Source organism: Entelurus aequoreus, linkage group LG09, assembly GCF_033978785.1.
Source record: "Entelurus aequoreus isolate RoL-2023_Sb linkage group LG09, RoL_Eaeq_v1.1, whole genome shotgun sequence".
Lineage (NCBI taxonomy): Eukaryota > Metazoa > Chordata > Actinopteri > Syngnathiformes > Syngnathidae > Entelurus > Entelurus aequoreus.
In genome coordinates this window covers 19,981,804-19,997,400 of record NC_084739.1, presented here as the reverse complement: position 1 = coordinate 19,997,400, position 15,597 = coordinate 19,981,804, and the positions used below count along the sequence as shown (strand labels likewise).

At 40.0% G+C, this 15,597-nt stretch overlaps 1 protein-coding gene across 1 annotated transcript in view; it reads left to right on the top strand.

The window, feature by feature from the left end:
- The window catches only part of eys (eyes shut homolog), a 635,999-nt gene that overhangs the window by 417,049 nt on the left and 203,353 nt on the right, over window positions 1–15,597 (top strand). The window contains exons 36-38 of the mRNA XM_062058295.1: window positions 6,797–6,947; window positions 7,456–7,568; window positions 12,268–12,419. Coding sequence (XP_061914279.1) covers window positions 6,797–6,947; window positions 7,456–7,568; window positions 12,268–12,419 — 416 coding nt within the window. The remainder of the gene's footprint in view (window positions 1–6,796; window positions 6,948–7,455; window positions 7,569–12,267; window positions 12,420–15,597) is intronic.

The window sequence follows — 15,597 nt, the reverse complement described above, 5'->3', positions numbered from 1 at the left end:
GCTGTTTTCGCGCTACATAGGCTGACTCTTTTTGTTTGGATTTAGACCTTTTCTTGCTGCTGCTATTGTCGCGTTGTAAGGGCTGGTCTCCTAAAGCTTTAGTAAAACTTGGCCAAGTACTATTCTATCTCGGTGATCCTTCTTACTCAACATATGTGTCATCCAAAAGAATTTGGGATTGACCAGTGTGTTTTATTCCCTGAGAGGAAGACTGGTTGCATGCAACAAAACACAGGGGGAACTTTATTTACCCAGAGAAAGTTCCTGTAAAGTGGTGGAAAAAGGCCTAATGTTATTTAACATTATATCCTTGGGAAAATGTTCGGCAAGACTACAAACTTAAATAGTACGGGTGTTTAAGAAATACGACTGCAAATCATTCGAAGTGATGCTAAATTATACGCTGCCAATGCTGCCAAACCAAACTATTGCAATTTCAAATAACAAGTTGACTCCCCGCTGAATAAAACACAGAAAATGTGCAATTGTATCCATTACGTCATTCGGTCCATCAAATTAGAACGAGCAAAATGTCTCTCAAAAATGTCTGAGTCCTGCCTTTTGCCAAAAGCAGATACTGTACATGTATAGTCCTGAAGAAGAAAGGAGGTTTTCATTAGTTGCATTAGACCCAGGTTTCCATAGCGACGACTCTTCTAATCTTGCTGAAAGTGTGGAGGAGTTTCCGCTCGTAAACATGTCACCCTTTTGTGCGGGGGTCTGCAACCCGCGGCTCTTTAGCGCCGCATGCATGCATTAGCTTTTTCAAAAATGTATGACAATAGAAAGAGATGGGGGGAAAAATATATTTTTGTTTTAATAGTGTTTCTGTAGGAGGACAACCTGACACAATCAATCAATCAATCAATCAATGTTTACTTATATAGCCCTAAATGACGAGTGTCTCAAAGGGCTGCACAAGCTACAACGACATCCTCGGCTCAGAGCCCACATCAGGGCAAGAAAAATCTCAACTCAATGGGATAACAATGAGAAACTTTGGAGGGGACCACAGATGTGGGGACCGGTGCAATGGACGTCGAGTGGATCTAGCATAATATTGTATGAGTCCAGTCCATAGTAGATCCAACATAATAGTGAGAGTCCAGTCCATAGTGGGGCCAGCAGGAGATCATCTTGAGCGGAGATAGGTCAGCACCATGGGTCCCTGACTTTGGACAGCTAGCGCCTCATCTGTGGTCACCGAATCTGTGCCCCCCCCCTCCCCCCACCCTCCACGAAGGAGAGGGGGGCAGAGCAGAAAAGAAACGGCAGATCAACTGGTCTAAAAGGGGGTCTATTTAAAGGCTAGAGTATACAAATGAGTTTTAAGATGGGACTTAAATGCTTCTACTGAGGTAGCATCTCTAACTGTTACCGGGAGGGCATTCCAGAGTACTGGAGCCCGAATAGAAAACGCTCTATAGCCCGCAGACTTTTTTTGGGCTCTGGGAATCACTAATAAGCCGGAGTTCTTTGAACGCAGATTTCTTGCCGGGACATATGGTACAATACAATCAGCAAGATAGGATGGAGCTAGACCTTGTAGTATTTTATACGTAAGTAGTACAACCTTTAAGTCACATTTTAAGTGCACAGGAAGCCAGTGCAGGTGAGCCAGTATAGGCCTAATATGATCAAACTTTCTTGTTATTGTCAAAAGTCTAGCAGCCGCATTTTGTACCAACTGTAATCTTTTAATGCTAGACATAGGGAGACCCGAAAATAAAACGTTACAGTAATCGAGACGAGACGTAACGAACACATGAATAATGATCTCAGCGTCGCTAGTGGACAAAATGGAACAAATTTTAGCGATATTACGGAGATGAAAGAAGGCCATTTTAGTAACACTCTTAATGTGTGACTCAAATGAGAGAGTTGGGTCGAAGATAATACCCAGATTCTTTACCGAGTCACCTTGTGTAATTGTTGGGATGTCAAATGTTAAGGTGGTATTATTAAATAGGTGTCGGTGTCTAGCAGGACCGATAATCAGCATTTCCGTTTTCTTAGTGTTGAGTTGCAAAAAGTTAGCGGTCATCCATTGTTTAATTTCATTAAGACACGCCTCCAGGTGACTACAATCCGGCGTGTTGGTCAGCTTTAGGGGCATGTAGAGTTGGGTGTCATCAGCATAACAGTGAAAGCTAACACCGTATTTGCGTATGATGTCACCGAGCGGCAGCATGTAGATGCTGAAGAGTGCAGGGCCAAGAACCGAACCCTGGGGAACTTCACTCGTTACCTTAACATAGTCCGAGGTAGGGATGATGTTCGAAACCAGTTCTCCCGGTTGTTCGATAAGAAAAGAACCGATTCCATGGACTCAAATCCCTTTTTGAGAACCGGGTCCCGTTATCGAGGCCACTATAGTAAAGAAAAAGAGTTGGTTCTTTTTTCGAATCCCTGAGAACAAATCCCTTTTTTTACTAGGAAATGCCCTGTGACACGTCGCAGGAAATGACGTAGCTCAGTCATTAGGCGGCAGATACAGAAAGCAGCAACAAGGTTTAAGGCTCTCGACAATATCGAGGGCGTGCCGTGATGGCACTGCCTTTAGTGTCCTCTAGAAACTGTCACCGCATCATCTTTTTCTCCATACTAACGGCTGAGGATGGTCATATTTTATTTTATTTATTTTTTAACACTGTTACAAATATGCGCCACACTGTCAACCCACACCAAACAAGAATGACAAACACATTTCGGGAGAACATCCGCACCTAAACACAACATAAACACAACAGAACAAATACCCAGAATCCTTTGCAGCCCTAACTCTTCCGGGCTACAAAAACACCCCCGCTACCCCCAACCCCGCCTCCTCCCAACCCCGCCCACCTCAACCCCCCCACACACACCTCAACCCCCCACCTCCCATCTCCCGAATTCGGAGGTCTCAAGGTTGGCAAATATGCATTGACGTCACTTGCGTGATGGAAGCAGAGAAACATTTTGCCACTTTTCCACGACACCCGCACACGCTCTTCTTCCCTCCCTCCCTCGCTCGCCCGCCTGCTCCCTCCCTCCCTCGCTCGCCCGCCTTCTCGCTCCCGCCCCCGTTGTAAACAGTCCGGCGGGGAAGATCCTTCCAAAGCACTCCGCCGAAGGAGCGAGCGACAATACAAAAGTGTGGTGCACTGGACCCCAGCGATGATACTCCGACAGAGAGTCGCTGGGCGAATCAGACGTGTAACACGTTAGTGGTGATGTTAGCACGTTCGGGGCTAATTGTGCTACCGTGACTGTAAACTCCACGGCGAGCCCCCTCTCCCCCCCCTCCGGTTGGCTCCAGACAGAGACGATTTTTGATGCAATATTTCTTTGTTGAGCACAGGGGCACCCCGACGTGTCTTATTTCATTTTCATTTCATTTTTATTTATCTCCTTCATTGATGTGCATTTTTGATCGATAGACAATTATACCTCAATTATTCAATTATACATTTACACACCAATGCCTGAGAAGGAGCAGGATGAAGAAAAATCTTATATTTTTCTGCCTCCTTCAACATAATATGTAGTCTTACTTAAACCAACAATTACATCCAAATATAACGAAAACAAACAAAAAAACACACAAAAAAACACAAGAAGTGCAAAACTTCATGAAGTACAAACCGAACAAAAAAAACCAAAAGAAGTAATATACACCTCACGGGATGATATAAAACAAATACAAAACCAGGCAAAAAATAAGTAAAATAATAAATATAAAGCAAAATGTAAACACTTATGGCTGTCCATATGATCTTATTGTTCTGTCTTTATATATTTTTTCAATTGGAATATATTTTTACAATCTTTTATCTCATTGTAAAGAGAATTCCATAGTTGAACCCCCACCCCTGATATACACATTTGTTTTAAAGTTGTCCTTCAATACTGATGTTGGAAATGACCTTTTCTTCTATGCTCTTCATTCTCAGAAGTGATGACAAAAATTGTTTGTAAATTTGCTGGTAATGTTTTACTTTTAGCCTTAAACATGACACATGATGTCTGTAACTTTACTAGCTCCTGTAATTTCATTAATAAATAATATGTTAGTGTGTTCTAAGTAATCTACTTTATGAATAATCCTTATAGCTCTTTTCTGTAGTTGATACAGAGAAAGTTGCGGTGCACAAGGAATACAATTTGAAACGTCATTATACAACTAGACATGCTGAGGAGTATGCAAAATACCAGGGAGATGAGAGAGTGAACCGGGTTGCAAATTTTAAAACCAGTTTACTGAGGCAACAAGATTTCGTCAATAAAGCAAGCGAAAAGAGCGATGCAGAAGTCAAAGCTAGCTACATGGTGAGTGAGATGGTTGCTAGGGCGGGAAAGCCATTCAAAGAAGGTAAATTCATTAAAAAGTGCATGTTAGATTTTTTTTAAGAAATCTTTTCTTGCGGCCCAGCCTCACCCAGTTTCTGCATCCAGTGGCCCCCAGGTAAATTGAGTTTGAGACCCCTGGATAAGAGGATTCGATAATGGGCTCGAACTCGATAATTTCTTATCAAACATCATCCCTAGTCTGAGGTCACATTGTTATGGGAGACGCACTGCATCCTGTCAGTAAGATAAGAGTTAAACCAAGACAAGTCTAAGTCTGACATACCAATACGTGTTTTGAAACGCTCTAATAAAATATGATTGACGGTATCGAAAGCAGCGCTAAGATCAAGAAGCAGCAACATAGATGACGCATCAGAATCCATTGTTAGCAATAGATCATTAGTCATTTTTGCGAGGGCTGTCTCCGTAGAGTGATTTGCCCTGAAACCGGATTGAAAGGGTTCACAGACATTGTTAGACGCAAAGTGTTCATTTAGCTGCTGTGCAACAATTTTTTCGAGGATTTTCAAAATAAACGGAAGGTGGGACACCGGTCGGTAGTTTACCATGAGGTCAAAATCGAGGTTAGGTCTTTTGAGCAGAGGATGAATAACCGCTTTTTTTAATGCTAGGGGAACAGTGCCGGAGGAAAGTGACAAGTTTATATTATTTAGCACTCATGGTCCTAATATTTTAGAGAGGAGCCAGATGAGGTGGTTCGGGCATCTGGTCAGGATGCCACCCGAACGCCTCCCTAGGGAGGTGTTTAGGGCACGTCCGACCGGTAGGAGGCCACGGGGAAGACCCAGGACACGTTGGGAAGACTATGTCTCCCGGCTGGCCTGGGAACGCCTCGGGATCCCCCGGGAGGAGCTGGACGAAGTGGCTGGGGAGAGGGAAGTCTGGGCTTCCCTGCTTAAGCTGCTGCCCCCGCGACCCGATCTCGGATAAGCGGAAGAAGATGGATGGATGGATGGATGGTCCTAATATTACAAACAGTTCCTTGATAATATAAACCTCCCTAATTGTTAGAAATCCCACTGTTTATATTAAACATGATTCTCTGATGAGAATATTTGGCGAGCGCCGTTTTGTCCTACTAAATGTGGTGGTCCTTGAACTCACCGTAGTTTGTTTACATGTATAACTTTTTTCAACCATGCCAGAGAAAGACATGTTTTATGCCACTCATTATTTGTCTCCTTGTGTCCACCACACGTTTTATGCTGTGTGTGCATGCACAACAGTGAGTTTTGTTGATGTTATTGACTTGTGTGGAGTGCTTATCAAGCATATTTGGTCAGTGCATGACTGCAAGCTAATCGATGCTAACATGCTATTTAGGCTAGCTGTATGGAGTATTGCATCATTATGCCTCATTTGTAGGTATATTTGAGCTCAATTAATTTCCTTTACTTATGTCCTCTGTGTATGTCATTTATATCTGCATTTCTCATGGCATATTATCTGTATGTAATATTGCCTGCATTTCTGATAGTGGTTTGTGTGCCGTTAGACCACAGCAAACGTTACCCAGCTTGCATAGATTGTAATAAATCCATTAGAAGAAGACAGCCTGCCGTTACCTTTAACTTGGACACACACATCTATACCTTTGGCCATTCTAAGCCAGTAATTTAGAGGAGTTATCTCACCCTCAGAGAAACCTCCATTTTACTAATGTTTTCCAATGTTGTGAAAATGACCTCCCATGTAAAAATAGGTCCCACTTTTTTGTAACCGTTTTGAAAACAAATGATAAAATATGCATTATCTTGTTATATCTCACATTCTATATCGTGTTTTGGAAAAAGGTTGTCATGAACTTCATTTAAAAAAATAATACAAAAGAAAATACTTTTTTATGCATTTGTAAATTTATTCAGTTATAAACATTTATTCACTTTCTTCTTTCCTTCATGGATCTAAACTTTACCGCTGCCGGTATTTTTTTTCTATTTTTTTATTGTAATATTTTCAGATTGTGTTTGTTCTATTTTTGGCCAAAGTAAGACAAAGAAAACAATCTGAAGTTGTCTTTATTTTTTAGTTTCAACGCCATTATTTTAATAGTCTGGCCCGCGTGTGCACAGATTTTCCTCCATGCGGCCCCTGAGCTAAAATGAGTTTGACACCCCTGACCTAGGAGGTAAAGTGTGCTCTTGCATTGGAAATTATTTTAAAAAATATTTTGAAATTTTTTACAACATTGCCAAAATAATATTTTCTTTTTTTTACTTGTGTCGGGCCACCACAAGTAAATTAATGTAGTGGAAACACTGCTATGTGATAAAATGTTGTTTTCATTTAGCCGCTCAGTTTTAATAGGGCATGCAGCAAAACAGATAACAACTCCTTAATAATTGTAATAAGAAAGTTATAAAAGTTCAAATCGTCACTTTTCCGAAGTTGCCATCGGTTAGCTAGCAATCATATCTGACTTTTTTTGTGTCTTACCTCCTTATAGACTACGCATGGCCCCTTGTGAGGCTGAGATCACTCTTTCCGGCCATGACAGAATCAAAAGTGCAGTGCGCAATAACTGGCAAGGACACAAAATACAAAGAACAAACCGCATCTTTGTAGGCGGTCGACCACAACAGTACTCCGCCAATCAGGTATGACATGAAAATGATTGCTTTGTTTGCTGTTGCTATTCTGTTGTTGTTGACGTTGTGGTTGTTATTGCTGTTGTTGTTGTTTTCTGTCTGTGTGATCCCCCTCTTGTCCCTGCTATGTCTTCTTTTTTCTCTCTTTCTATCCCCTCCTGCTCCAGTAATATAAATACAAATAAGGCAACAAGAGGACGAAAAGAAAAAAAAAAGATTGTTTCTTTCCGAGAAAGGGTCCCTAAGACATACTTATAGAGCAGTGAAGTAAGTCTTCAGGTAATTGCACATAGCAAAATGGTCTGAGTGGCTAAATGTATGGCAGTTCTGGTAAAAATGATTGCAGGTATGCATAATTGAGAATTATCACAGTTATTTTAATGTCATGCTGTATCCCATCACGTCACAAAGAATACAATGTAACGTACTGTAGCTTTTCTTTTTTTTTTTTTACTGCTTATGGGAGTACATTGATGGTAAAAACACTTGACAACAAATCATTGTGTTTTCCTCTTAGAGTAAACAACCTTTCCACAACTTTACTGGCTGCATTGAAATTACTGAATTTAATGAAGTCAGGAGTTTTCACACGTCAGATGCCATTGCTAGCGGCAACACAGAACCATGCAGGTAAGGAACTATACTTTCAATTTGGTCACTTTTAATAATCAACTACAAATACTTTAAGTTTTGTTTTCATGTGTATGAATAGTTGTTAGTTTTGTTAGTTTGATCTTGCTGCTTTGCTTGATCAATTGTAATTAATTATTCATTGTCCGTTTGTATCCATTTAGTATGCATATTTTTCATTTTTGTTAATTGAATATATCATTGGTGACAAATGTTTGGCTCCGTTATTGAACAACAGTCATGTGAAAAACAGGAGTTGGAACTAACTTTCTGACTCTGAACAACTGAAATAAAATAAAGACAAAGTAACCAACCAGAGTCCTTCTCCTCCTCCTGTGCGAAACCACTGAAGTCATTTTCTTTAGCGCGCGGTGGTCCGTACGGGGCCCATTTCTGTTTTCGTGCGGTGACTTCTTTCCTTTTTTGAGAACCGGGTTGATTGTCTTGGGCTTTGGGGCTGCGTAATATGCATTTTGTTGTTTCTTCTCCGTGATGAGGGTGAGTTTATAACATTCATTCGTCCACTTTGACCTGCTTTGACGAGGCTAAATTTATTGAATTTATTGGCGGCATGTGACGCTCGTAAACCAGGAAAAATCCAGAAATTGGCCACAATATTGTACAAAGTACAGGGTTCAAAGCGTGAGAAAAAAGTAGTCGCTTTTAGTCCGGAAATTACAGTACTCTAAAATATGGATGTAACGATGAACGGTAATAATGATTACCGCTATAAAACTCCAGACGCTAGTATTACCTTTTTAAATTAAAATGATTAAAAAACAGTGATTGATAACTGCACTTTGATAAACTCACAGACAGACTGGCGCCAGCTTGCTAGCTTAAAAGCCTACTGAAATGAAATGTTCTTATTTAAATGGGGATAGCAGGTCCATTCTATGTGTCATACTTGATCATTTCGCGATATTGCCATATTTTTGCTGAAAGGATTTAGTAGAGAAGATCGACGATAAAGTTTGCAACTTTTGGTCGCTGATAAAAAATCATTGCCTGTACCGGAAGTAGCGTGACGTCACAGGTTGAAGAGCTCCTCACATCTGCACATTGTTTACACCAGCAGCGAGAGCGATTCGGTCCGAGAAAGCGTCGATTACCCCATTAATTTGAGCGAGGATGAAAGATTTGTGGATGAGGAAAGTGAGAGTGAAGGATTAGAGTGCAGTGCAGGACGTATCTTTTTTCGCTCTGACCGTAACTTAGGTACAAGGGCTCATTGGATTCCACACTTTGTCCTTTTTCTATTGTGGATCACGGATTTGTATTTTAAACCACCTCGGATACTATATCCTTTTGAAAATGAGAGTCAAGAACGCGAAATGGACATTCACAGTGACTTTTATCTCCACGACAATACATCGGTGAAGCACTTTAGCTTCGGAGCTAACGTGATAGCATCGTGCTTAACTGCGGATAGAAACAGAAGAAACATGCCCCTGACTGGAAGGATAGACAGAAGATCAACAATACTACTATTACTTCTACTATCAGGAGACACCGAACAAAAACCCTGGACCTGTAACCACACGGTTAATGCTGTCCAGCCTGGCGAAGCCTAGCAGTGCTGTTGCTAACGACGCCATTGAAGCTAACTTAGCTACGGGACCTCGACAGAGCTATGCTAAAAACATTAGCTCTCCAACTACGCCAGCCCTCATCTGCTCATCACGACCCGTGCTCACCTGCGTTCCAGCGATCGACGGGGCGACGAAGGACTTCACCCGATCATCGGTGTGGTCGGCGGCTCAAAGTCCTCCTGGTTGTGTTGCTGTAGCCAGCCGCTAATACACTGATCCCACCTACAGCATTCTTCTTTGCAGTCTCCATTGTTCATTAAACAAATTGCAAAAGATTCACCAACACAGATGTCCAGAATACTGTAGAATTTTTCGATGAAAACAGACGCTGTTTGTATTGGGACACAATGGTTCAATCCGTGACGTCACGCGCAAACGTCATTATACCGAGACGTTTTCAGCCGGATATTTCCCGGGAAATTTAAAATTGCACTTTATAAGTTAACCCTGCCGTATTGGCATGTGTTGCAATGTTAAGATTTCATCATTGATATATAAACTATCAGACTGCGTGGTCGGTAGTAGTGGGTTTCAGTAGGCCTTTAAATGCTGACATGGAAACAAGAGACGTTAACATCTTTCCCTAATAAGAAACAACATACCCCAATCTGAATCTATATAAACACAGTACTGTCTGAGCAACAAAGTTATTCAATTGTGCACATTGAACCTACAAGATGTGCTCTCTTTGAACAGTGTTCATTTTATTCTCAGAGAAATTTGATGATGCGTTAAAGCAGTGGTGCCCAACCACCGGGCCGCGGACCGGGACCGATTGGTACCGGGCCGCACAAGAAATTTAAAAAAAAATAAATTGTGTTTTTTTTTATGAAATCGACATAAAAAACACAATATATACATTATATATCAATATAGATCAATACAGTCTGCAGGGATACAGTCCATAAGCACACATGATTGTATTTATTTATGTAAAAAAAAAATATATATATATATATATATTTTTTTTAAATACCCCCCCCCCCCCCCCCACCCACCCACCGGTCCGTGGGACACATTTTCAAGCGTTGACCGGTCCGCAGCTACAAAAAGGTTGGGGACCACTGCGTTAAAGGACCGCTAAACAGAGTAGAACGCCACGACGGCCCCCAGCAATAATAAAAAATATTAAATTGCATTTCTCACGAACTTTTCATTTAAATAAATCGTAAATGCTACTGTACAAACCAATATTTAAAACATTAAAAGCTTAGCCATTAAAACAGATACAACGTAGTGTGTCTATTTATTTTAGTTATTAATAAAAAATAAGAAATTGAGCACATTCAACAAAACAATTTTAATACTTATATTATAGATAATTTTGGTCAAAATAATCGTTACTGTATATACAAACCCCAAAACCAGTGAAGTTGGCACGTTGTGTAAACCGTAAATACATCCATCCATTTTCTATCGCTTATTCCCTTCGGGGTCGCGGGGGGCGCTGGAGCCTATCTCAGCTACAATCGGGCGGAAGGCGGGGTACACCCTGGACAAGTCGCCACCTCATCACAGGGCCAACACAGATAGACAGACAACATTCACACTCACATTCACACACCAGGGCCAATTTTAGTGTTGCCAATCAACCTATCCCAATCCTTTTCAACCTATATTCAATTGAATAGACTGCAAAGACAAGATACTTAACGTTTGAATTGGAAAACTTTATTTTTTGCAAATTTTGGCTCATTTGAAATTTGATGCCTGCAACATGTTTCAACAAAGCTGTCACAAGTGGCAAAAAAGTTGAGGAATGCTCATCAAACACTTATCTGGAACATCCCACAGATAAACAGGCTAATTGGGAACATGATTGGGTATAAAAGCAGCTTCCATGAAATGCTCAGTCATTCACAAACAAGGATGGAGCTAGCATCACCACTTTGTAAACAAATGCATGAGCAAATTGTCGAACAGTTTAAGAACAACATTTCTCAACGAGCTATTGCAAGGAATTTAGGGATTTCACCATCTAAGGTCCGTAATATCATCAAAAGGTTCAGAGAATCTGGAGAAATCACTGCACGTAAGCGATGATATTACGGATATTCGATCCCTCAAGCGGTACTGCATCAAAAAGCGACATCAGTGTGTAAAGGATATCACCACATGGGCTCAGGACTAACTACAGTTTGTCGCTACATCTGTAAGTGCAAGTTAAAACTCTACTATGCAAAGCCAAAGCCATTTATAAACAACACCCAGAAAGGCCGCCGGCTTTTGGAAACTGTGTACGTGGTGTCCTCCAGAACAAAGAAGAACTGAACCATCCGGATTGTTATAGGTGCAAAGTTCAAAAGCCAGCATCTGTGATGGTATGGGGGTGTATTAGTGCCCAAGGCATGGGTAACTTACACATCTGTGAAGGCACCATTAATGCTGAAAGGTACATACAGGTTTTGGAGCAACTTATGTTGCCATCCAAGCAACGTTATCATGGACGCCCCCTGCTTATTTCAGCAAGACAATGCCAAGCCACGTGTTACAACAGCGTGGCTTCATAGTAAAATAGTGCGGGTACTAGACTGGCCTGCCTGTAGTCCAGACCTGTCTCCCATTGAAAATGTGTGGTGCAATATGATGCCTAAAATACCACAACTGAGACCCCGGACTGTTGAACAACTTAAGCTCTACATCAAGCAAGAATGGGAAATAATTTCACCTGAAAAGCTTCAAAAATGTGTCTCCTCAGTTCCCAAACGTTTACTGAGTGTTGTTAAATGGAAATGCCATGTAACACAGTGGTAAAATCACCCCTGTGCCAACTTTTTTGCAAAGTGTTGCTGCCATTGAAAAAAATATATGTTTCTCAGTTTGAACATTAAATATATCGTCTTTGCAGTCTATTCAATTGAATAGAAGTTGAAAAGGATTATCAAATCATTGTATTGTGTTTTTATTTACAAATTACACAACGTGCCAACTTCACTGGTTTTGGGTGTTGTACAATTTGCATTCCATTACATCCCTACTCTAAACTACTCTTCCTTGAGTACAATTTTTGGCTGCTCTATACCCACCTCTCTGTGTATTACATGTATGCAAGCTTGTAGTCCAAAGCCTTTTAACACAGAAGGCCTTAAATGTCATTTGTCCAACAGTTTAAACACAACAACGTCACCTCCCACACACGAAGCTTGCGGTGATGGTGTTTGCCTCAATGGTGGAACGTGTCGTGACTTGCAACAACCTGGTAGATCAACATCTTCCTGTCACTGCTCGCTCCATTTTACTGGAACTTTTTGTGAAAAGGGTAAGTTTGTATGGTTTTTTTTATTTTTATGTTTCAGTTAAAACCCTGGAAAACTACTATACCGTGACCTCCACAGTGGTATCTTCAAGAGGCAGCCAGCTAGTAATGTTGGTTAATATATGCTGAGCCTCTTTGGCTAATAGGTTTCACAACGAGGGAGAATAGAGTCGGCTGCATTAGGAATTTTGAGTGATGTGAATTATTCAGGACATGATTAATGAAATGAAAGATCCATATAATCAGCTTGAACAATTCCTGAATGAGAATGCGACCTTGCAGCACTCGCTCATCATTCAGCGCAAACTCGTACCCTTGTCCTCACCACAAATACTTCTTTTGTACGACGCTCGTTATAAAAGGAATATTTTTTTGCCTAATATGTTGAAAAAGCAGCACTCATGCAGCCCCGGACTATGATGCTGCCTTCACTGTTCTTGACTGTAGGTAAGACACAATGATCTTGCTACTTACAGGCTGTACACTTACTACTGCAAAGTAAACCCAAGTGTACTTCCTATAGTATTGCCCCTTGACAGGATATACTGTAATTGCTGAAATACAGTATGAAATACAGTAGGACGTGGGTTGTTGCTATGCACTTGCAAATCAGTGATATAGCTTTTGTGTAATCCTACCAAACAACGAACATTGTCTCGTGCCTAGACTGGAAACATTTTTGTATTAGGGTTGTACGGTTTACCGGTATTAGTATAGTACCGCGATACTATTGAATCATATTCTGTACTATACCACCTCTAAAAAGTACCGGTCCCCCACCCATTGGCGTCGTCACGCTTTAAGACACGGTTAACTAGCTAGCGGCTAATGACTATCAGCAGTCTGCAGTGTTGTAACTCCTTCTAAATCATCAATCCTTGTTTCCATGGAGACAAGTCAAGTACATTTATTTCAAAAAATCATCCCTGTAGGACAGACCTGGGCAAATTAAGGCCCGGGGGCCACATGCGGCCCGTTCAGCTTTTCAATCTGGCCCGCCGGACATTCCCAAATTTTTTTAGATGTTTAAGATGGAAAGTGTAGCTGCCATTATTATGTGCAGTCATGTTTTCTAATGACCGTAAGTTTTCAACTATACAAAGTATTTCAATGGTTGGAATCTGAGTTTATAGATGATATACCAGTTTCTCTGGTAATCTAATTAGTTACTATGGTAATCTAATTAGTTACTATGGTCATCTACGTCACAGCAGCTCAGACGAGGCACCAAGCAGTGTGGGCGGGAAGCGTTTCCACAGACGCGGAAGGAGATTTTCACAACAAAGTTCTAAAGCTTAGTGATATATAGAATAGAATAGAAAGTACTTTATTGATCCCTGGGGGAAATTCAGCAAATATCAGATTGTAGGTACCCTTCGCGTTCATATTTCACTGTTTGTTGCATTTTTGTTGCGTTTCACTTGATTGTAAAATATGTCGATCGAAAGGGGGTGTGACATTCACATTTTGTCAATATTCAGTGTTTTATCGTTCATAGAAAAATTTAAAATTCCATTACGTTTTTTAAGGCGGTCATTTTTAGCATTCAATCAGACATTATTGTGAGGTTTTGTATTAGTGTTCTTAAAAATAGATATACCGGCCCCCAGACACATTTTTTTCTCTAAATGTGGCCCCCGAGTCAAAATAATTGCCCAGGCCTGCTGTAGGACAAGTGATAACTATATATGCTTCACTACACACTGCAACACACCCAGAGTCATGACTTTTGATATGTTAAAATGGTCTGAAGTTGACAAAGTCAAGACAAGATTACTTTATGACCAATCATCAACCATTAAAACGACTAATTTAACTTAGAACACACTACACACAAGTGAATGAAGGAGCATACTTACAGTAGTCAAGAGCCATAAATGTCACACTAAGGGTGGCCGTATGAACAACGCCAACACTGTCATAAAAATGTGCCATATAGTGAAAACACACTAAACAACAATGACAAACACATTTTGGGAGAATATTTGCACCGCACCACAACATAAACACTACAGAACAAATTGCCAGAATTCCCTTCAGCACCAACTCCGGGACGCTACAATATAAACAAACACCATTGGTGGATCTACACCTAACATCCATTGTGATGATACTAAGTACAAGAGCGTATCTAGTCGATACTACTATGATTACATCGATATTTTTTAGCATCATAAAATCGTCTTTGTTTTTTTTTTTACATTTATATTATGTTTATAAACTCAGGAAATATGTCCCTCGACACATGAGGACCAATGTATGATCCTGTAACTACTTGGTATCGGATTGATTCCCAAATTTGTGGTATCATCCAAAACTAATGTAAAGTATCTAACAACAGAAGAATAAGTGATTAATAATATTATTATTATTATAGAGGTTTATTTGAAATAGGGACAGATACAAAAACATAGACATCTGAAACAGTTACCCGATGCATGCATCACAGTGTTTGTAGCCAAAGCTAATTTACAACACTTGTCCCCAACAACAACAACAACACAGATCCAACATCATTAAAATAGGAAAATAAAAAATAGAATGAGTTGATAATAATGATAATAGTAATAATACAGACAAAGTGCAAACTTGATAAAAGCCAATAATAATAATAACACAGACAAAGTGCTGACTAGATAAAAACCAATTAGTAAAAATGAGTAAAAACTAAACATGGGAACACGATTGTTGCTCAACTAGCCATAATTGTGTTTGTTTTTTGAAAGTGACAAGTGCAGGTATACTTTTCAAAGTGTCCGGTAAAGACACTACACTTTAACAGAAGTGTAGATAGAACATGTTGAAACAGAAAATAACCAGATATTAACAGTAAATGACCAAGTAGATTAATAATTCATTTTCTACCACTTGTCCTTAATAATTTTGACAAAATAATAGAATGATAAATGACACAATATGTTACTGCATATGTCAGCAGCTAAATTAGGAGCTTTTGTTTTTTTACTTACTACTAAAAGATAAGTTGTCTAGTATGTTCACTATTTTATTTAAGGACAAACTTGGAATAAGAAACATGTTCAATGTACCCTAAGATTTTTTGTTAAAATAAAGCCAATAATGTCATTTTTTGTGGTACCCTTTATTTAGAAAAGTACCAAAAAGTATTGAAATACATTTTGGTACCGGTACTGGTGCCACAATATTGGTATAATTACCATCA